The 22,910-nt window shown below is 39.8% G+C and overlaps 1 protein-coding gene across 3 annotated transcripts in view; it reads right to left on the bottom strand.

Moving 5' to 3' along the window:
• The window catches only part of MICAL2 (microtubule associated monooxygenase, calponin and LIM domain containing 2), a 162,638-nt gene that overhangs the window by 113,242 nt on the left and 26,486 nt on the right, over positions 1 to 22,910 (bottom strand). For all 3 annotated transcript variants that reach the window (XM_063117290.1, XM_063117291.1, XM_063117292.1), the window contains exon 2: positions 15,113 to 15,470. In XM_063117290.1, the coding sequence (XP_062973360.1) occupies positions 15,113 to 15,412 (300 nt within the window). In that variant the 5' untranslated portion in view covers positions 15,413 to 15,470. The remainder of the gene's footprint in view (positions 1 to 15,112; positions 15,471 to 22,910) is intronic.

Below are 22,910 nucleotides of genomic sequence, written 5' to 3'. Positions count from 1 at the left end.
AAAACCGGGTAACCCCATGCGTATGGAATTTTGTTCTGCATTAACATTCCAGTTATTGGTTTAATACTCCGTCTCCAATTTAATGTATGTTGAGAAAGATCATTATAAATTTGCACTGCTTTGCCTTTATATTGTAACTGGGTCAAAGATCTCAATTCTTTCATGATTTGCTCTTTTTTATAATAGTTACCAAATTTCACCAAAATATCTCTAGTCCCTTTGTAGTTTTGCCCCCCCACGCGGTGGACTCGGTCCAGATCCGATCCATCTATTGGTATGTCAGGCATCAGCTCTTTGAACCAGTTCAGAATGATTTCTCTAAGATCTTCTCCTTGTATCTGCTTCAGCTGCTTTATTCGAATCGAAGATCTACGAGATTGGTCTTCCAAGGCGATCAGACGTAATTCCCATTCCTTAAATTGAATATTTGTTGATTTTTCAAAGGCCTCTTGCTTCTTCTGGTCCAATTCCGCTTTTGCCTCTATCTCTTTGATCTTATCCGAGTTTTCTGCGGTCTTATCCGAAAGAACACGCATTTGTTGTCTAAATTCATTCATTTGCAGATCCATTTTTTTAAAAATGATGATATTATTCTCTACAATAACTGCCTTAATTTCTGCTAGGGAGGGAAAGTTGCTGTCCATTGCTTTTCCCCCTTCAGCCATATTCTTTTCTTTATTTGGTACTGTATCCAAAGAAACTGGGTCTATAACTTCGTCTTCCTGGTCTGTTCCAGGGGCTGTATCTTCCAGGTGGGAGAGGTGGGTTAAATTATGATTTGAAGGTTTCTTTTTTTGTCTATTCAACTTTTCCCACTTCTTAATCTTTTTTTTAATGTTGGACATAGGACCCTTCTGAGTAGGGCATAAATCTTAGAGCCCCCACTTCCTTAGCAACTTTTACTGGCTTCTCTTCTATGTGCCAAACACACCACCTTCTTCCCGAGGGGGAGGAAATATATTCAGTTCACAACAGCATTCACTAGAGGGGATCAGATCCAATCATTCACAGTTTCTCAAAATCCCACATCTCCCTCACAGAATGCTGTTTCTTCCCCTTCACCCCCCCCTTCTCGGCACACCGCAAACAGCTTCCACTTTCCACTTTACAAAGATTACAGCAAACAACTTCAAAGCCAGTATTTCAATCTTTCCAACTTAAGATAAAGGATGAGAAGTGAGGATCGCTGTAAATCAGATCAACGTCTAACAAGCATAAGTTCTTTCTTTTCAAACTGCGACATCAATCATGTTACTTTCGGTTTCGCCTCTGCAGTTTATAAAGACATTCCGTCAAGCTCACCTCATCCCATCGGCTCTTCTCAACACTTTCCAGCTCCGATAGCTTTTATAATCATTTCCTGTCGTTTGCTCAAAGATTTATGCCCATTAAAAAATAGATAATTGCTTTTTCCGGCAACGCCGCTCAGAGCCTCAGAAGAAACCTGCCACCGCCATGGCTGCCAAGCTCCGCCCCCCCCCACACAACTGAATTTCTACAATAACAGAAACATCAGAAACAAGATCCAACAGTATCATTCTGTGAACTCAAATAGTACTAGTGGAGCTCCACCAAATCTTTTTGTTGTGAAAGCAGTTCCGCATTATATTTGTGCAAATGTAATGGATTCTCTTCTCGCTCATAGTTCAGAACTATGTTTCTGCTACAGCATTGTCATTTGCATTAGCAGAATGATACCGTTAAGATACTGCCCAATATTTTTGATTCTCAGAAGTCAAAATAGCATCTCGGAGCAAAATGGAGATGTAGTCATCACAGGAATATAGGAATCTGCCCTGTACCAAGTCAGATTATTTGATCAAGCCCAGTGCTGCCTACCATGATGGGCAGCAGCTCTCCAGAGTGTAGTGCTACCATATCCCTTTTTTAAACTGGAGATTCCAGGTATTGAACTCTCAGACTTTCTGCATACAAAGCATATGCTCTATCACAGAGCTATGGTCCTTCCGTACAGATTCACATTTAAAACCAAATTATCTTTTAGTATTAAAATATATAATAGTTCATGCACCACATTTCAAAAGCTAACGGAGTTATTTTTGTTAGGCCCTCTTCACATTCATAGAAGAATTCCAGAATTTGGTATTCAGCATCTGGAAAATTATATCGACAAACAATTTTTTAAACCCTTTTGTCTGCAAAGGTGTGTTTGAAATTACATTGACAATTTTGTTTATTAACATTTCTATTGCTGGATCTGACTTATTATTTCCCCGAGATAATCCTATTTTGCTGCGAACAGAAACATCACTAACACAAAATTACTACTTCTAACTACTACTACTATATTTGTATCCCGCCCTATATCACTGGGATCTCAGCGTGGCGTACAGATAAAATCATACAAACAGTATAAAACAAAAAATATACACAACTAAAAACAAATGAAACCATTAATCAAGCTAAACCAGTATAGAATTTAAAAGCAGTAGAAACAATTAAAACAATTAAAAGTATGTCAGCCTTGAATTTAGCCATCAAAGGCTTTGTTAAAAAGCCATGTTTTGTTGCCGCTGAAATGAGGCCAGTGCTGGCACCACTCAGGCCTCCACAGCCGGGGTGCCACAACAGAGAAAGCCCTCTCCCATGTTCCACCATACTGTATGTCTGGCATGGGTAGGATGTGGAGGAGGGCTCCTGCAACAGATCAAGCACACAGTTAACAAACTTCCCCAACCTGGTACCCTCAGATATTTTGGACTATAACTCCCAGTGTTACTGACCATGGGCTCTGCTGGCTGAGGCTAACGGGAGTTGTAGTCAAAAACATCTGGGGGGCACTGGGTTGGGGAAAGATGGATTAGAAGCTTGTGAACACTCAGTATATTATGCTAGAATGCAGCAATTTGGTCAAATCTTTTCTGGAGAGATTCTCAGTATTATCACATTCACAATAAAAAGCAATTACTTCACAGGATAATTACAGATTATTTCCATGGAATTAATCCAATTTGTCTCCAAAGAAGAACAGCTGTTACAGTATCTAAAAGCAGATGGTTAAGCAATGCTTCAGTGAGAAGTCTCTAAACTTTGGCCTTTCAGAGGTCTTTTTTTCCATACTTTAATCCTATATGCAGAAAATAAAGGGTATGAGACAAAAATAATAAACCCTCTTCCAAAGATTCATGACACTCTTAGTGGCTATTCTGTCTCAGCTGAAGCTTCTGTTTTAGTACATAAGCCAGTCATTGGTTGGCAAGGAATGATCATGAGTCAACCAAAACTAAAACCCAATATAGTTTTTACTGTAATGAGAAATTTGCAGAATCTTTTTTTTTTTTACTTTTAAGCTTCACTAGTCCAGTTTCCTTAAAGAGCTTGAAAAACTGTCCTTAAAATACTATTAAATCTCAACAAATCTAACTAGGCTCATCAACAGATAACTGTGTTTGAATCCTGGCTGAAGTATCAGACAACAAAGCATTTAAGTACATAATCCTAAATGGGATTTGGGGTGGGGTGGGGAAATCAATGAGTCTGTTCTGTGCATTTACAACTATTTGCAATGGATTAGGAAGTGTGCTTTATGAAGCCTTTTCCTGTTTGGACTTCCAGGTTTGTTGTTGATAAAAACAAGCAACAGTACAAGATAATATCATTGGCAACTAAACCTCTTTATGACTGTCGTTGGCCTTACAGAATGGTGTACAGCTGACATGGACAACTTTGGGGCCTCCGGGGACTAATTTCAATCACCTCCCCACAAGAGGCACACTGCTGAATTTTGGTGCTGACAGGAACAAAACAATTGGCATTTTGCCACCAAAATTCAGCAGCAACCACAACACTGACCTAAAAAGGCCAAATTTAGCTTTAAAGTTTTAAAGTCAAATTTATCATTTTTAGGCCACCGTTGTGCTTTGCCACTGAAGTTTGGCAGCAAGCCACCAACAGTTTTGCTGCCATTGCAGCAGCAACAAATTTGGTGGTAGCAGGGGCCACACTTAAGTTCCAGGGAGAGCACATACAGCCTAGGGGGTGCATGTTGTCCACTCCTGGTACAGATATACCATAAAATGAAGAATATCATCCCCTTGCACAAGATAACCCATTTGATGGTAGAACAGTCTATTCCATTAAGGAAGAATTGACAGTGCTACAATACTACTTTACAGCTTCCTGTTATGAGGGTTTTACCAAATTTACATCCAGTATAATTAGAATTTGATCTGCTACAACCATCCATTGTTCAGAGCTAGTTCTCTAGGAAATAAATAGTGCAAAGTGTATACAAGTTTTTCATAGAATCATAGAATAGTAGAGTTGGAAGGGGCCTATAAAGCCATCGAGTCCAACCCTCCGCTCAGCATAACTGACAGATGGTTGTTCAGCTACCTCTTGAATACGTCTAGTGGGGGAGAGCCCACAACCTCCCTAGGTAACTGATTCCATTGTTGTACTGCTCTAACAATCAGCCAGAATCTGGCTTCTCTGCATTCAGGTTATACCAAGTGAAAGCTTTCATTGAGCAAAGTAATGCCTTCATCAGCCTTTCCTTTGCTGGTGTTCCTCCCATTATTCCACATCATTGGCTGTTGTGGCTGGGGCTGATGGAAGTTGTAATCCAAAATATCTGAAAGGCATCTGACAGCTGGACTTGCACAGTTGGGGCTTATTAAATTACACTTCCTTCAGCAGCTTCCATATATTTTGAACTTGAAAACATGTTCAGCACAAACAAAAGCTTAAGTATTTATTGGGGGCTGGGGAGAAATCTGACAGAGGGAGGAGACAGCTATGCATAAATCCTTAAAGGCAAGTAGGGTCTAGTTAGCGACATATCCCTCTTCCATAAGCAGACATCATCTTAGGCAAAGGACGTTTCTGTATGTCGCTTGCTATATATCAAAGAGTTGGTAGTTTATAATTTTCTTTCTAAAAGCTTGTAAAACTCACACACAGAGAAGTAGTAGACCTGTATATTTTAAACAAGGCTTTCAACACACTTGGAAGAACAGAATGAAACTCTTACATCAGAGAGGATTGCAAAGCAAGGTCTTTTTTGTGAGAAGAACATAAAGTGGCATTTTACATGCTGAGGCAGGTCAGACAGGTTTTAATCAGAGAAAACTGGCACTCCTAGTAATGACAACATTCTTCAACTCCAGACAAAATGCTTCTCAAGGTGTCCAACTGCTTCCTAACTCTGGAAAACAGGAATCCAAGAAGTTGCTTTCCCTCTTAAACAATGATGCTACTTATTCTCCATAGGCACATACTTCTGAACATTAAAGACAGACAGCACTATTCTGTACAACAGCCTCCCACAATCTGGTAAAAACATAACAAGACCCATGTTGGATCAGACCAGCGGTCCAGAGAGGTCCGCCTGGCGCCTACACTGTACTCCTTTTGTCGCCAGCTGAAGACCTTCTTATTCTCTCAGTATTTTAACAATTAATTTTAACTTAAATCTAAATTTTACTGTTCTAATTCTGTATTTTAATCTTATATCAATTTCTGCTGCATGGTTTTTATCCTGGTCGTGCTTTTTATATTGTATTTTGTATTTGTGTTTTTAGACTGTTGGTTGTTTTATTACGGTTTTAATTTTTGTGAACCGCCCAGAAAGCTTTGGCTATTGGTTGGTATAAAAATGTAATAAACAATAAATAAAATAAATAAAAATCTAGTCCAGCATTCTGTTCACACAATGTCCAACCAGCTGCCCACAGGAAACCCACAACAGGACATGAGTGCAACAGCTGCCTCCTGCCTATGTTCCCTAGTAACTGGTATACATAGGCATACTGCCTGTTGTGTTTCCCAAGAACTCCTGCCTTCTTGAGAGACAATAAAGAGGTCTGCTAAGTAATCCACAACCAAGCAATAAACATCTCTTCCCACCTGAAGAGAGTCTAATCTCTAGGAACTTTCCTCTAGGCAAAACTATGCAAACTAAGTGAGACAATTGTCCTTTCAAGAAGAACAGAAAGCCTTTTCTCATGTGCAAGGGAAAAGTGTGGAAGGAGACCTGGGTGCTCATGTAATCCCTGCCCCTGTGAGCCCGATTGCATGAAAATGACACTGTAAGCACATTCAGCTGAATGCACTTACAAAGATTCCACAACTGCAGACCATGTCTTATCAGCATTCATGATCACAGAATCTCTGCAAGTGCATTTGTTTTACAGAGCTCTCTTCCCCAGCTTCACTCTAATCATAACAATTATCCAACAATCCATATTTCCAACAAAAACAGATTACTTTGGAGTTAGTTCCATCTCATTGCCATTTCTGTTTTGCCATTGTCAAAATGTTCAGCTCTTACGCTGGATCTTGCTTGACTACACTTCCTTCCAAACAGCTTAACACAAATACACAAGGTTTCAGTGGCAAATGATATCCTATTACTGATATCAGTATGTATATGGAAATGTATATCCATTGCTTAAGAACCTGAAATTCTAGTACAGCTTCATTCAGCCCACACTTGAAAGGCTCCCAAGGTGCCACACATATTAAAACACAGAAATGCATAGAACACTCACTAAAAGATGAAATTGATGGACTAATGTAGGACGAATCAGTTCTAACTGATTTATAGAATGGGTCTAAAATTGTTTTTGCCTTTATCTGCCTTGTTTGAGGAGCTGACAACAGATGGAACAAGTACAAAATTCAAGGCTTCTGGAGCCCAACACAGCAATCACTTCCTTTAAAATTTATCTGGGTAATGCCACAGCCCTGTTTATGACTCCTACCAGTAACAAAAGAATTGAGTGTCTTTCTCTGCCCTGTTGTCATGCCGTTCTTTAGTTCTGAATCAGCCTCCCCATCTTGATTCATCAAGACACTTTTCTCCTCACTTAAACATTCCAGTCAAGACCACATCATCTCTTTCAACCTTCCAGTGATCTCCTTCAACCTTGCACCCTCACAGCATTTCTGACCATTGACCATGCTGGCTGGGGCTGATGGAAATTGAAGATGGGGAAGGTAGGTCTACTACTTAGCCTCAAGTTTCCTGCAGCTTCACTGTGACATGAAACACTGCTATCCCATCTCCACTACTTACTTCTCCTATTAGGCATCACTGCATCCCCTTCTAGCGATAGCATATTTCCTGTGCAACATCTTGGGACACCTTTTGTAAAGTGAAATAGATTTTCAATGTGAATAACTCTCTTAAAAGCAATTCCATTTCAACCCCCAACAAAAGTTAGCTGAACTGTCTGAAACTGGCTAAATGCCTTCCACAATCATAGCACTGGAAGGCTAAAAGCAACATACTTACAAAGCATCTGATGCATGATCTGTAGTGACCTCATTAGGTAATAATCAAATGCCAGAAAAAGCTGCTCTCACGGATGTAATTTAACATCTTAAAACAAGGTGTTTCAGAAAGCAAGTATGTTGTCCTCTTATCAGAGAATTTTGTCTCTTACATTACTTTTCATCATCAATGCCTGCTTAAACAAGAATTATCTCCTTTTAAAAAACCCTGAACGCAGAAAAACCAACTCACGAGCCAATATAAACATTAAAAATGAATGTAGTGTAATTTTGTCCTGCATGAAAGCCTTTTTGTCCACATGGCTTAATGGGCCTTCTATCTACCAAATGCCAAAAGAAAAGTAGAGAGGAGGGTGATAATGGGGGTGCTTAGATAATTTCAGCACCCCTGCCATAATTTACAGTCTCAGAAATATCAGCAACTCTTATATAAGTCTATCTTCTTATAAGTTACTGCTAGATTTGAATCGTGGCCAGTGAAATTATCAAATATTTTCCCTGCCAAACCTAGGAATGCTCAGTCTATATTTGTCACCAGGCCAGTTTGGACATGTTAAGGGGTCCTGAGCTTGAGACAAGGGCCAGATCTACACCAAGCAGGATATTACACTTTGAAAGCGTTTTGAAATGGAATGTGTCATGGGCCCCAACAGTTGCGAGTGAACTTCAGTAGTGTAGAGCCTGACAAACTATGGTAAGTCAGATTATTCACTAGCTGGCTAGGAACTGGCTCCTAATTGATTTCTTCCATAATTGATTACTTCAGCACCACTGCCATAAAGTCTAAGTAATATCAACACCTCTTTTACAAGTCTATCTTCTTTTTGATTACTTCAGTATGACGTTGTAGTGAGTTAATTAGTGAGCAGGAATATAGACTTCACAGAGATCCAAAATGCTGCTAAGAGTCCTGTGTAGCCTAACACAGTGAGTAGATTTTAGCAGGCTTTAGCTGACAACAGCAGGCCTCATTCCCTGGATAGTTCTCTCATAGTTATGTCATCCTTCTCTCATAGTGTCTTATCTCAAGATGTGCCGGGAGCTTTTCTTGAAAAGGCACTAGAAAAGGCAATTAATTTCCCAAGTTTAGATGCTTTGGGAACCTGCAAGAGGGAGCCCCCTGCTTCTTCTGAGGGAGGGGGGGAGGGATGCAGTCTCTCCGCTCCTGAGAGGCAGGTACCTAGGAGGCGAGCCTATAAGATCCAATGCACAGGCTTCATTCTTCAGCTTCGCTTCAGGAGGAACTGCAGTGGCTCCAAGGGACTGGTCTGGAGAACCTGCTGTGGCTCAAAGGAACGCCTTCCGTCTATCATGGGGTCCCTGATAGATGTCCAGCTATGAGAGCTTGATTAGCTGGAAGGTGGTGCTAACTTTCTTTGCATGTATATATTCTGCATCCATTTTCCATCAATGAACTCTCATCTTTTTGCACAAGTGGCTTGTTTTCATCGTGCTTAAACACTTGCTTAAATCTGCCTTCATACTTTTTATTTGGGACTGTTCTTTTTAATAATATGCCCAAAGTGCAGTGTTTCCTCAACTTTCATGCACTTTGTATTTAGAATTTTAATAAAACCAACACCTTTCCAATAAATATTAACATAGTTTCATTTCTGTTTTCATGGACCCTTCTGCTTACACAGAATAACACAATAAGCCTATTTTATGAACTCACATCGTTCTCCTCATCTTATAAAAAGGGACTACAAATTATTTCCCCCTTTGTATCATTACTGAAGTGTGCAGGTGGTCATATTGACATTTTTTGAGGTTATCCAATGACCTTAGACACCTCTGTAAGCAAATGATGAACTTAACTTGAACATGTAAATAACCTACCCTGAAGAGGTCACAAAACAGTAGTCTAGTATATCTTCACTATTTAAAAAACACAACTACTTTTACATTAGCTGGAGGGAGCAATGAAAGGCACACTGATTTATTTATTTATTTATTACACTTATATACCGCTCCCATAGCCAGGGCTCTCTGGGTGGTTTACAGAAATTCTAAAATTGAGATAAAAACAAGTATACAAAATTTAAAATTCTAAAACACAGAACATACACACATAAAGCATTAAAAAACGTTAAAAAAACCCTAAACATGTGGGTGATTAAGACTAATTGGGATATAAATTCCCAATTAGTTGCTGATGTCAGAAGATTTTTTAAAGTTGCAAATTAAAGTAAAACTGAACAATCGATAATTTGTTGCATTTAACAGTTGTGTACAGGAAACTAGTTTAACAGCCTCAGCCTTTAAGACAAGCAATAATCTAGGGTCAATTTTATTCTCAGAATATCTCACTTTGTGTTCTCATCCAAATACTCTGTTTGGTTTGGACAAGCTGAGTTGACTTTTTTTTCTTCCCTTACAAAGTGTGTATTAGCCAATGTTTTTTAAAAAGTCAATTGCTTTCACATTTCCTGTGAAGTTAAGCCATGGCTTTGCCCTAGTCATTTTCACAGAAATAAGTGTCATCTCTATTTAGACACAATGGCCAGAGATAGCACAGCTGGACTTAGCACTAGTACACCTGCCAATGCCTCAGTACCTTACCATGACAGAGTTTATACAATACGATAACCCACATTTAAGGGTTGAGTGTGGGTTGTCATTGAGCTGTGGGTTGCTGTTGAAACATGGGTTCTTGTGCTGTCTGAATCCAGCCATGCTAACTAATAGGGTTTGTTAACCACAAACAACCCATGAAGAGAGCCCTGTGTCACTGATACATCATGTTTGGTAGCAGTGCTGCAACTAAGACTGGATCTCAGGGCCCTACAACCCAGGATCCACAAATGACTACCCAGAAAGCAGCAACGTTAGCACCTGGGCCACCTCACCCTTCCCTGTAAGACTATTAAGTCCATGATCTAAAATTACCAAGCTCCACCAGTGCTTGGTAGCACAGGCATTGCTAAGGCAAAAAGAAATTCTGATGAGGCCACACTGCTGCAACATACCTAACTATGCCATATCCATTGACTGGGACAAGATATTCTGCTTTCAATTTGAATCAGGCTAGCACTACTTGAAGAGCTTCTCTTCTCTTCCCACCCCCACAACCCCACTTCCCCTCCCACACTTCATCTGGAAAGATCCACAACAACCTGCCAAGCTTGTGTCAGCGAATATCAGCAACAAACAGAAAAGGCCCTTCATTGCTTTTTTCTTCTTTTAGGGATCATAGCTCACCTACTTCTTAAAAAGCAATTAACGCTGAAGAAAAATGAATATAATGAAATAACTCAGGACATTTTTTTCTCTCTCCCCAGGGCAGCTTTTCTAACTGTTCAGCATGACCAAACCTCCTGAGTAAGACTCGCGGTGGAGGGGAGGGAGAAGAAATTATGAGATCAGCACAGAATTAACTGCACTAGCAGACATGAGTAAGCTTCACACAATACTTGCAATCTAGTTTGGCTAGGAAAGGAGTCCACATACTTTTGCTACAGTGTACATTTTTACCACATGGAAGGCACTCTCGGGGTCAAACTAAACATAACTTTAAGGCGAAGCTAGCAGGTATACCTTTTTCTTAGCCAAACCGCCCAGAGAGCTTCGGCTATGGGGCAGTATATAAATGCAATAAATAAATAATAAATAAAAGTAAATGCGTGGGACCTGATCTGAATTGGAATATTAGCACACTAGTAAGGGGCTTTTCAACCTTTTGCCCCCCCCCCACTGTGGTCCAAATCTGGATCATGCCACCTGTGCCTGCAATCTGTATTACCAAAAAAAGGATCCTTGTTTGACAATACAAATTGCAGCCATGCAAAGGATAGGGCATTTTGGATTGGGATGACAGTAAGGGGAGCAAAGGGTTAAAATCCTCCTACCCCCCACATACTAGGGTTCTAAACTGGATTTGGTTCCCCACACTTACTTTTAAGTAAGAAAGACATAACCACTATCTACGTCTTTAAACTAACATTTCATTTGACCTGCAGAGCAGTACAAGAGAATGAACATTACTTCATTCCAGCTGTCCAGGATATGAATAATTCAAGGAAGTCTGGTCTCATGAAAGCCACAGCAATAACGGAAGCCTTAGTGGTCCCATTTGCACAGTGCTTTTCCCCACCCTCTTTACACCTAAGCAGGTGGAACTCTACAACAAAGTGTATGCAATTTAAAATGGAGATTTTCGAGTTCTCCAGTTTAAATATAATTATTTTAAATAAATAATAAATTAGCCAGACAAAAATCAAGGTTGTCTACTCTACAGCCTTCAACAAGTTGGAAACTAAACACTATTCTTCTTCTTTTTAACCTATAATTATAAATATACTCAGGGTCAAACTAGATGTTACTCTAACTGGCAGCAACTACGTCTAGATTTTTATTTTATTTTTAAAAAAGAGATTTAATAATAGGTGTACCTCCATCACAATTTTTGTTGGAATTGCTGCATGTGGGAATGAGTGAGTTAACTCTTCCCAATCTAGCTGTGATTCTGAGAAAACCATCACCCTGCAATTAACCTTAGGGGGGAAAAAGCTTCCCCAAAAAGCTACTGGGAGGTTTTCTTCTAAGGCAGGGGTGGGCAACTTGCAGCACTCCAATTTTTTTGGCCTGCAACTACCATCAGCCTTATCCAGCACAGCAAGATGGAAATTGCAGGCCAAAAGATGTGGAGGGCTACAAGTAGCCCACCCCTACCCTAAGGCTAACTTCAGCATCAAGGGCTATTTTCACTAGGATTGTGGCTGAGGAGGATACGTTAGACCTCCACCTTTTGTATCTAGCATTAAGTTTTTAAAATTCAGATGTAATTTTCATTTATTATTATATTGTTATTTTATTATTTATTATATATTGATACTGCCCAACAGCCAAGGCTCTCTGGGCAGTTCACAGTTAAAACCACAATATATAAAGTCAGAATTTAAAACTTAAAAATATATTTTTTTAATATCACATAAGACCAGGGAAAGTTATAATCCAGGGGAGGCTTGCCTAAAAAGATGTGTGTTTTGGGGAGGCGTTTGAAAGATGTTATATTTTTCACCTCTCGAACCGCATGGCGGAGGGTTTTCTAGAGGGTAGGTGCTGCTACAAAGACGAACCACCATCGAGGTTCTTCATGACGACACTCTGTTCGTCTTAGAATGATGAGCAGGGCCTCCTCTGATGATTGTAAATGTCGTCTGGAGATGTATAAGGGAAAGCAGTCTGCTGGGTATCCTAGTCTCAAGTTGTTTAGGGCTTTATAGGATAATAACATAACCTTGTATATTGTTAATCATACAATTAGTGTTAACATCCAGTTTGACTCTCACTTGACTATTTAATCCCTTTTACTGTTTGGAAACCAAGGACTATGCTTTTAAGTACAGTTTTACCATTTTTATCCTCAATTTTACATTATTCATAATGTTTTATACAGAATGGCTAGATTCATACAAAGGGTTGAGTGTGTCATTGTTGTTGAACCATGGGAGATCATGCTGTCTGGACCCAGCTGCACTTCATGAGGAACAATCCATGAAGAGAACCCATGGTTGATGTTCAATTGTGAACTGTGGGTTGTTCATGGTAAACAAACCAAGTTTCAGAAAACACAATAACTCATGGTTCAACAAGCACCCAAGGTTCAATGACAATCCATACTCAACCCTTGAGAGTGGGTTATCTTGTTGTCTGAACCCAGCCTTTGAGTGGTGCTCTTTTCAAAAATTTGTGAAATGTCTAAATAGGGACCAGTTCAATGAACTATCAACATAATACATCCTTTCTCTCAAACACATGAGAGGGGATGGATATTTATATCTGCATCATGTTTATTTCTTATGAAAATATGTTATTTATCCTACTCTTCAGGAATAGAGGAAGACACACAGGAGTTAAGCTAGTTTTGGATAACATAGTATTCTGCACTGCTTAATTCTGAATGATATATCTCAAAGAAAACACAAAAAAATATTATAGTGCAGGAATGTCTACTTTCTGAAAATGCATCAGTTTGTGCAAAATGGAATATCATCTCTTATTTGCTATATTTCAGTTAATCTCCTTCAAAGCAACTTCGAGTAATGTTTTAGCTGCACAATCACTTTAGGTAATTCTCCACCACAAGTTTATGTTAATTTGAGGTGCAATGCATAAAAATGCCTCTTACCCATTTTTTTTCCTATTTCAAAGATGCTTCCCAATATATTTTGATTAACAGCATAATGACTCAAATGCGAGAAAAGTAAATCAGGTTGCAAGGCAATTTAGGCTGAGATTTGCGCAAGGCCAGTCTGTAATCTTCATGGCCAAACAAGGATTTGAATCTGACTTCGCCATACTCAAGCATGAATGCTTCACCCTGACCTCTTGCACCCGAAGTAAAAATCAGTCCTGTCCAAATCACAAGCTCGTTCGTTCATTCATTCTCTCTCTCTCTCTCTCTCTCTCTCTCTCTCTCTCTCTCTCTCTCACACACACACACACACACACACACACACACACACGCACCCCATCAGCTTCTCTGCAATTACATATATGCTGGCATGCCATTTTACCATTCAGGATCTACTAAAGCTGCTGGTTAACAGGCTGGTAGTTTTAGCTTCCCAATACCAGCATTACGTCAAAGTAATCACTAGGGAGTTGTTTTTGTCTGGATGGGCTTCCTATCACTCATATGCCATAGATATATTTTGACAGCAGACCATGAATCATAAGGAAGGAATGCTTGCTTGATAGCCACAGTAAGCCTGCAATCCACAGTCAGTGTTTTCATTTGCATTCCCCAGATTAAGCATGTTCATATATGCTGTCTGCCTATTCCGATACACCAGTAAAAACAATTCTGGGTCTTTATGTGATAATTAAAGTGGTAGATGTCTAATACATTAGCCAAAATTGTGTTTCATTCATTCAATAGTTCTTCATGTTTTGTCCACTGTTTCCATTTTTATTTATATCATGAGGAACCATTCTTTGTGATCAAAAACAGGATAATCCCACATACACTGCTTAGAGCTCAAGCGGCTAATTACAAGTATAATAAAGTTTCCCTAATCAGAGAAGGATATTGATAGAAATACCATCCAAGTTTTCTAAGCCTGAAAACATATCCCATGTGCTTGGCTTGTATACTTTGTATCATCCTATTCACATTGGTAACATTATGCTGGCAGATCAAGTCACAGCTTTTTAACCCACCCACCATAGATTCAGACTTTTGACAAGATATTTCCCTTCTCTTTAGGTGGTGATCATTCACTAATAACCTCCTGTTCAGGCTAAGAGTGGAAACTGCAAACCTGCTGAGGCTTCATATCAGTCAGTAGCGTTTCCCACACTCTTTCCTTTCCTGGGTTTGAATTTAAAACCCAGCACATGTAAAATGTGCTGATAAGCCTCTTCCAAAGATGAACAGATGAGGTAACAATAGGCAGAGAGGCACCTGAGTTTTTAATGTAGCAAAATTAACTTTTCAGTTTGTTAAGATCATGTGGCTACACTTTGCTCCATCACTGTAAAGATTAAAGTAATTTGAAACATCCAAAAACACATCTAGTCTAAGTTTCCAATGTTGGAAGACAGGCTCATGTAATCCTTATATTATGACAGACAGTGTGTATGAGTGGTAAGCCCTGGAAAGGAGTTCTGATTAGCTATCCAGTAGGGGAGGTACACCAAGAAAAGTTATAAAACCACAAAGGCGATGCTGATTAGCACAAGCATAATTAGATTCAATGAGTGTTGCATGCTCCCCAATGATGGATGTCAGATACCATTTGCAAGTGGTCAGTAACATATGAAGTCATGCAGATATGTTACTTTAGGAGGAAAAAGAACCAAGAAAATAACCTTAAAAATAAAGCCTCAGAATCCAAGTCTATTGCCTTACCTTCGTGTTCACACAAGATTTTCCACGCTTATATTCTTTATGGCTTGCTCTTTTATCTAGCTTGTTCCACAAAGCTTTGGCCTTCCAACTGGTCACCTTTGATTTAAGTTTTGTATAAAAGTTCCTGTTGTCCAGAGGATCTAGTTCAAGTTGACGAGTGAGAATATTAAAGGCCTGAATTGTACCTTTGCATGTTGAGGCTTGGACAAAGTTTTCAAATATTTGGCCAGCTTGGTTACATTTCTTGTCATCCTTTTCCCCCATGTTCCAAGAAGAAAGAGCAGAATATCCTAATGGCATACTCTTAGGCTGAGGTTCATCTGAAGGATGTTATCAAGATTTTCCAAGCAAGTTACATCTAGGAAGAGACAGATATAGGTCAAGTTAGTGTCAGCTCAGGACAAGAATCAAATCCTTACAAACTGCAAGTTAAGAAGCCACCTGGATACAAAACACAAGGAATAATCTATAAAACTTTGAGGCGCAGTAACAGTTGAATAAAAGTACAGCTGTCAAGGAATCTTACAGAAGACTCAATGAAACTATGGAAGTTGCAGAACAGCAAATCTTTAGACCAAATTATTCCAGCAGATTGTGTTACTATAAAATAGAATTTTAAAATAAAACTTTGCTGTTGCAACACTTTCATGTGCTAACTACATTTTGCAAAGCTACAATAGAAGCGGTCAATCATCTAAGTTCTCCAGTGACAGATTGTTTGTTCCTGTTTCCTAGAGTGTAGCTTTAAAATGTTTAAGCACTAAATCAATTTGGACATCTATTTTTCTTCTTATAAAAAGGTTGTAAACATATTGATCTTGAAGTCATAAGTGCTGGGATTCTTGTCAATCACCCAATTGTGATCTCTGGGCTATACGCTGACAACTTCTGTATAACATCTTTACTTCAATAATCATTAACAGAGGAGCAAACTACACTTGCTGCTCAGTTATGAAATTCTGATTCCTTGACGGTTTTAATGAGGTAAGAGTGGCAGGGGAAGGGGATGCTTAACTTTCCCCTTCCTGCCGTTTGTCTGATCAAAATCACTCACCTTCCTGTAAAGTTGCTCTTCCACACAACCAAAGATCATCTGGCTCCCAAAGAATCATAGAATCATAGAATAGCAGAGTTGGAAGGGGCCTACAAGGCCATCGAGTCCAATCCCCTGCTCAATGCAGGAATCCACCTTAAAGCATACCTGACAGATGGTAGTCCAGCTGCCTCTTGAATGCCTCTAGTGTGGGAGAGCCCACAACCTCCCTAGGTAACTGGTTCCATTGTCATACTGCTCTAACAGTCAGGAAGTTTTTCCTGATGTCCAGCCAGAATCTGGCGTCCTGTAACTTGAGCCCGTTATTTTGTGTCCTGCACTCTGGGAGGATCGAGAAGAGATCCTGGCCCTCCTCTGTGTGATAACCTTTTAAGTATTTGAAGAGTGCTATCATGTCTCCCCTCAATCTTCTCTTCTCCAGGCTAAACATGCCCAGTTGTTTCAGTCTCTCTTCATAGGGCTTTGTTATTTCCCAAATACATGTCCTTGGGAAGCATCACATAAAGGAAATAAGCTTTATAGTCTCCCTGCATACAATAGTCTCCCTGCATACAATGTGCAACTGTAAATGTTTTCCCCAACATTTTACTTTTCCAATCTGCTGTTCTATGTGACCAGCTCATGTTAAGTTACAATTTAACAACTTTTGAGATATTGTTCAAATAAGGGCAAAGTACAGTCAAATCACACCAGACGTTACTTATGGCTTATATGTTTTCCTAAGTGTACCAAAGGTCAAGAACAAAATCCACTGCTTAAAACATCCAACTTTACGAAATGGTTCTATAATCCACCACACACTTTTTAAAAAAAATCCTAATGGTTGTTATCTGATGCAAAAGTTTTTGGCACACCCTATTTTGCACACACATCGATGGATAAACAACAGTGCTTATGATGATATGTTGAGGATCACTGTATGAAAGAATAAATTACTGCTCGTACCAGGCTGCTTCTTCTAAGACATGATTCTCTTCTGTACCGATAGTTTACCCCAGCCTTCCCCAATCTGGTGTTCCCAGGTGTTTTGGACTATAACCCCCAGCATTTCTGACCCTTGGCCATGCTGGCTGGGGTTGATAGGAGCTGATGTCCAAGAGAGCATCAAGTTGGGAAGGCTGAGGCAACCCCTCCCCCATAAATAAAATTATTGTACAGCACAATTGGGAATGACTGTGAAAGTGAAGCTCTTCAGTATTTTTCTACAACTATTTATAAGGAACTGTAGATCATTTAGTTTCTCTCAAGCACTGCCAGGTTAAAGCATTTTTAAAAGTCTCCTGTGACATGTATATTTCTGCAGACTATTTCCCCACCCACCCCACCCCGAAGTATGGACATCTTTTTTTAAAAAAAAAAAAAAGTGCAAGCAAACACCTTAGCCAAGTAACAATTCTAATGAAATTGTTTCTACCTTCTAGCTGCTAACAGGTATGCAAATGCAACATTGCTAATATCCTCTTTAAGCAGTGCTGCCCAACAGTACCATAGAGGCCTTTTTTCAGAATTAAGAGACAGTAGGTAAAGCCTTGCCAAAATAATTGCAGTGAATTAGAGCAAAATATTGTATCTCTCTTCACTGGTAGGATTGCCAGACATTCCTTACTTGTCTGAGATTATTCTTTATTACAGAGCATTTGCTCCACAGAATATAACCAATGCTCCCTATTTCACAACGATGAGGAATGCCTCCTCTTCCTCAAAGGATTCCATGGTTCCCCTTATTTTTGATTGGAAAACCATACAATCCTAATCCCTGGCTCTCCCCAGCTCATAATATGAACTGGGTTTTACCTACAGCATTACTATAATGGATTTCCAATTTTAAAATCACATGAACTTCAGTCTTCATGGAGCTTCACAATGGATTTGAAGTTGGAAAAGGAGAAGCAAATCATTTATGATTATTACACACGTTTACCAAATCAGAACAAATTAGTTGAATGTATTGGGAGAAAACCTGCAATCTCCATAAAGCCATACAATGTGACAGGCATTAGCTTGTGTGTCCAATAATCATGGTTTTGATATACGTAAGCACATTGATCTTGACCTTGTTCTATTGCAGAACAGTGCCTATACAAGGAGAAATTCCTAGAAGGCATAACAGAGCCCTCTTTTTCCTTTTTTTAATTTGAAGGATATACAGATGAAAGGCAGACCTGGGCTCAGCTCCCATATTCCCATCCAACCCACTCCCTGAGTGTTCCTTGACCAATCAGAGGGAGGGCAGTTGGAAAGGAATATGAAAATGCACACTGGCCTATGCCAAAAGAGCTTCATGGGCTGGGTGCCCATTTGTGCACTCTTTGGAGGAGGAGGAGGGCTCTGTTATGCATACTGGGAAGCCTTCTGTTCACAGGTGGTGCACTTCCTGCAGGCATGAACGGAGATCATTTCATTGGGAACAATGAAATGGCCTCAGTAGAAATTGCTTTCTTTGGCCTTTCTCCATTACTTATTTGAAAAGAAAAAGAGAGAGATGAGTTGCTATTTTTCTGCTTGAACTAGTGTTTATAATACAATAAGCAAACCACTACAAGTGGTCAGCAACTGTTCTGGAAAGAGAATGTCTCTTGCTTGATACTTGGAATAGCAATGCACTGCACATTAATGTGTTTACTGTGCAATTTTGATTACCCCTAGATTTCTTACAACAGGCTTGTTTCTCTAGTGAGCCTTTTATGAACATTTTTATTAAATGTCTTTGGGTATTTTTTATTTATTTATTACATTTCTACCCTTCCCTATAACTGAAGCTGTCTAGGCACTTCACAAAACATGAAACCATAAAATACAACAATATTTTAAACATAACACAAAAACCTTTAAAAGGTTAAAACAGATTAAAAGACAGAATAAAAGCCAGCAGTAGTGTAGACAACTAAAAACACAGTAACACTTTTTTAAACAAAATACTGAATAACTAAATGGTGTGGGAGAATACAAAGATCTTCACCTGGTGCCAAAAAAGACCATAACATAGGTGTCAGGTGATACTTCATTGGGCTTTTACAGCTTTAAAAGTTAATACCAGCAATTTGAATTGGGACCAGAAAGAAGCCAGGAAACCAGTACAGATCACAAAGCACTAGAGTAATATGGTCATATCAACCAGTCCCTGTTATCAGTCTCACTGCTCTATTTTGTACCAGCTGAATTTTCTAGACCATTTTCAAAGACAGCCTACATATGATGCATTGCAGTAATCCAATTGGGTTGTTGTTGGTATATTAGCTAGCATATTGGACAGCCAGTGTGGTGTACTGGTTAGAGTTTTGGACTCGGACTTGAGAGATCTGGATTCTAGCCCCCACTCAGCCATGGGGCTCACTGGGTGACTTTGGGCCAGTCATTGACTCTCAGCTTAACCTACTTCACATGCTGTCGGGGGACAAAATGGGAGAGGAACAGGACTACAGTTACCCTGGTTTCCTTGCAAGAGGGGAAAAGGTGGGATATAAATGTAATCACCATCATCATCTGATAAAAGGTACTCCATGTCACCAAGGTCATCTGTACCTTCAGTAACAATGCCAGGTCCAAGAGCTCCTCCATACTATGAAGCTGATCCTTTAAGGTGTGTGTGTGTGTGTGTGTGTGTGCGTGCGTGCGCAATTCCCTCCTAGAACAAGTGGATCATTACTCAGCAGAGCAGATGAGTCATTCACTAACAGTATCTATGTTTTGTCTGGATTGAGTATCAATCATCCAGTCCACTACAGCACCCAGGTACAGATTCAAAACACCCACTGCTTTACATGGATTTAATGATAAGGAAAAATAAAGCTTTGTGCATATTGGTAACACCTCAATCTACATCTCTTGGTAACCTCCTCCAGTGGTTTCACACAGATGTTAATCAGCATGGGGAATAAATTAGAGCCCTGTAAAACCCCGTAGCATAGCTGCCAAAGCACAGAGCAATAACCCATCAGCACCATCTTCCGGAATTTACCATCCAAGTAGAAGCAGAATTACTGTAGTGCAGTACCTCTCATGCCCAAGCCAGACAGCCTATCCAGAAAGATACCATGATCGATCATACCGAAAGCCACTCAGAGGTTGCACTTCCCCTGTCTCTCACTCAGAGGAGGTCATCCCACAGGATGCCCAAGGCAGTTTCCATTCCAAAAACCAGCCCTGAAGCATAACTGAAATGGACCTAGATTAAGATCCAAGGACCGGTCTAATTCTTAGCTGCACAAAAACTAGTACAAACCTGGCAGGCTGGCAAACACTCTAAAGAACTCTAGGTAGGGACCATAACTGAGTGGTGTGGCACATGCCTTTCATGCAGAAGGTCTCATGTTGAATTCCTGCCACCTCCAGATAAAAGGATCAGGTGATGAATGGTGGTAAAGACCTCTTCCCATGACTTTGGAGACCCATGTCAGCCAGTGTAGACAGTAATGGGCAGATGAACAAATATTATGACCTGGTATAAGCCAGCTTCCTACATTCTAGCGGGTGTTAAGCATATACCAGGTTTCACTGCGCTGTACCACTTGTGTCTGCACCTGGCATTCTCTAGATATGTTGAACTACAGCTCCCACAACCCTCAGCCATTGGCCATGCAGGCTGAGGATTGTGGGAGTTGTAGTTCATAATATCTGGAGGGCACCAGGTTAGGCAAGACTGCATGAGGCTGATTGGGAGGACCACTGCTTCATTTCCTACAAACTTAAGTCCTTATTTAAACACATTTGACTGGATGGTGTGATTAGCTTCTTTTTTATTTCCCATGCTTTTCATTATAGATACCATGGTGCCCAACTAACACAATTGTGCAAAGTCTATTTAAAGAAGAGCAAAAATCTCACCTTCTAAAAAGCCTGGAGTAGAAAATGTGGCAGTACAAATCACCAGTCCCTGATGTTATCCATCTGATAGGTTGTTAAAAACTCAAATGTAAAATTTGTTAACTTTTAAGAAAAAATATATAACATGCCCTGAAGATTGGCTTGTGTGCCAGAGGACTATAAAGTAGCCAATGTTACAACTTTAAAGAGAGAGAGAGAGAGATCCAAGAAATTATAGGCTAGTAAGCTTAAGATATGTTCCAGGTAAATTGGCAAAAAATATTATTAAAGAGAAAATTATCAAGACTCAGCATGGCTTCTTCAAAGATAATTCATGTCTCACTAACCTTTTAGAGACCTTACAGAGTATAAACAAGTACGTGGATAGGGGTGATCCTGCAGACATTGGCCTAATCTACACCCAGCAGGATATTGCACTATGAAAGTGGTATGAAAATGGTATATAAAACTGTTGGGACCCATTGACACATACCATATACCGCTTTCATAGTGAAAAATCCTGCTTGGTGTAGATTAGGTCATTGTTTACCTACACCAGGGATGAGGAACCAGCAGCCTGTCCAGCATATGTCCATAGCCTTTTTGCAACTCCCACAGATCCCTACTGCTACTAAATTTGCAAAACGAACAAGCAAACAGCAATTTTGCTTAAAAACAAGAAAATTGCACTCCCTGAAGTCTCCCAGGAGTCAGATCTGTTTCCAAGCAAGGTGCAAGCTCCCTGCATGCCTTGGAGTTAGGAGCAAGCAGTGAGGTGACCAGGTTTGTCACCAAATTATTTAGGGTAATTGAAACAAAAAGGGATTGTGAAGATCTCCAAAAAGATTTCCCCAAACCCGAGGAAATGGCCAATAAAATGGCAAATGTGGTTCACTGTAAGCAAATATAAAGTGATGCTCATGGGCTAAAAAAATCCTAATTTCAAATAGATGCTGATGGGGTCAGAACTGGCAGTGACTGATCTAGAAAGGGATATTAGGGTTGTGGTGGACAGTTCAATGGAAACCCCAACCCAGTGTGCAGCTGCTGTGGTAAAGGCAAATTCCATGTTGGGGAGTATTAAGAAATAGAACTAAAATGATCAATGTCATAATGCCTTTATACAAGTCTTTGGTGAGACCACGGTTGGATTACTGCAGACAGTTCTGGTCACAGCACTTTAAAAATGATATTGTAGAGCTGGAGAGTTGCAGAAAAGTGCGACCAAAATGATCAAGGGGATGGAGCACCACTCCTATGAGGAAATGGTTATGTTTGGAGCTTTTAACCTTAGAAAAAGGATGAGCAAAGGGGGACATGAAAGAGGTGTATAAAATTGTGCATGATGTGGAGAAAGTAAATACGGAAAGGTTTAACAAATGCATGGAAGATAAAGCTACTAATAACTAGCCAAGATGGCTATATTACCTCCAGTGTTAGAGACAGCATGTATCTGGAAATCAGTTGCTGGGGGATATGAGGGATTGTGCTATTGCACTCAAGTCCTGCTTGTGGGTTTGCGCACTGGGGCATCTAGTTTGCCACTGTGGGCACAGAATGCTAGATTACATAGATCAAGCAAGGCTCTTGTTATGTTCTTATTATAGACAAAAATCACCACCTTAAAAATGTAAAGAGAGCTTAAAATTATGGATGCAAAGGATAAATTGGCCTATGGTCAGAAATTGGAACTGTAAAAAGAGACTGCACATACAAACCATACTTCTGCATATTGGCATGGCCAAGCTATTTAGACAAGTAAGAATCTGCACGTAACGCCATAAATATCACAGCAAATCCAATTTTTCAGTGTTTACGTAAGGTTGAAAATCAAGCTTGGGGTCTCAGAGATTCAATCCATCTTGCTGGCAGTTCTGAAGTTTGCTTGTTTTAAACTAACCATAACGTTAATCACAGTTTCATTTCATAAAAAAACACGAG

Source organism: Elgaria multicarinata, chromosome 2 (assembly GCF_023053635.1).
Source record: "Elgaria multicarinata webbii isolate HBS135686 ecotype San Diego chromosome 2, rElgMul1.1.pri, whole genome shotgun sequence".
NCBI classification, from domain to species: Eukaryota; Metazoa; Chordata; class Lepidosauria; order Squamata; family Anguidae; genus Elgaria; species Elgaria multicarinata.
The sequence above is the reverse complement of the archived record's forward strand: the minus strand, read 5'-3'. Positions and strand labels throughout refer to the sequence as shown.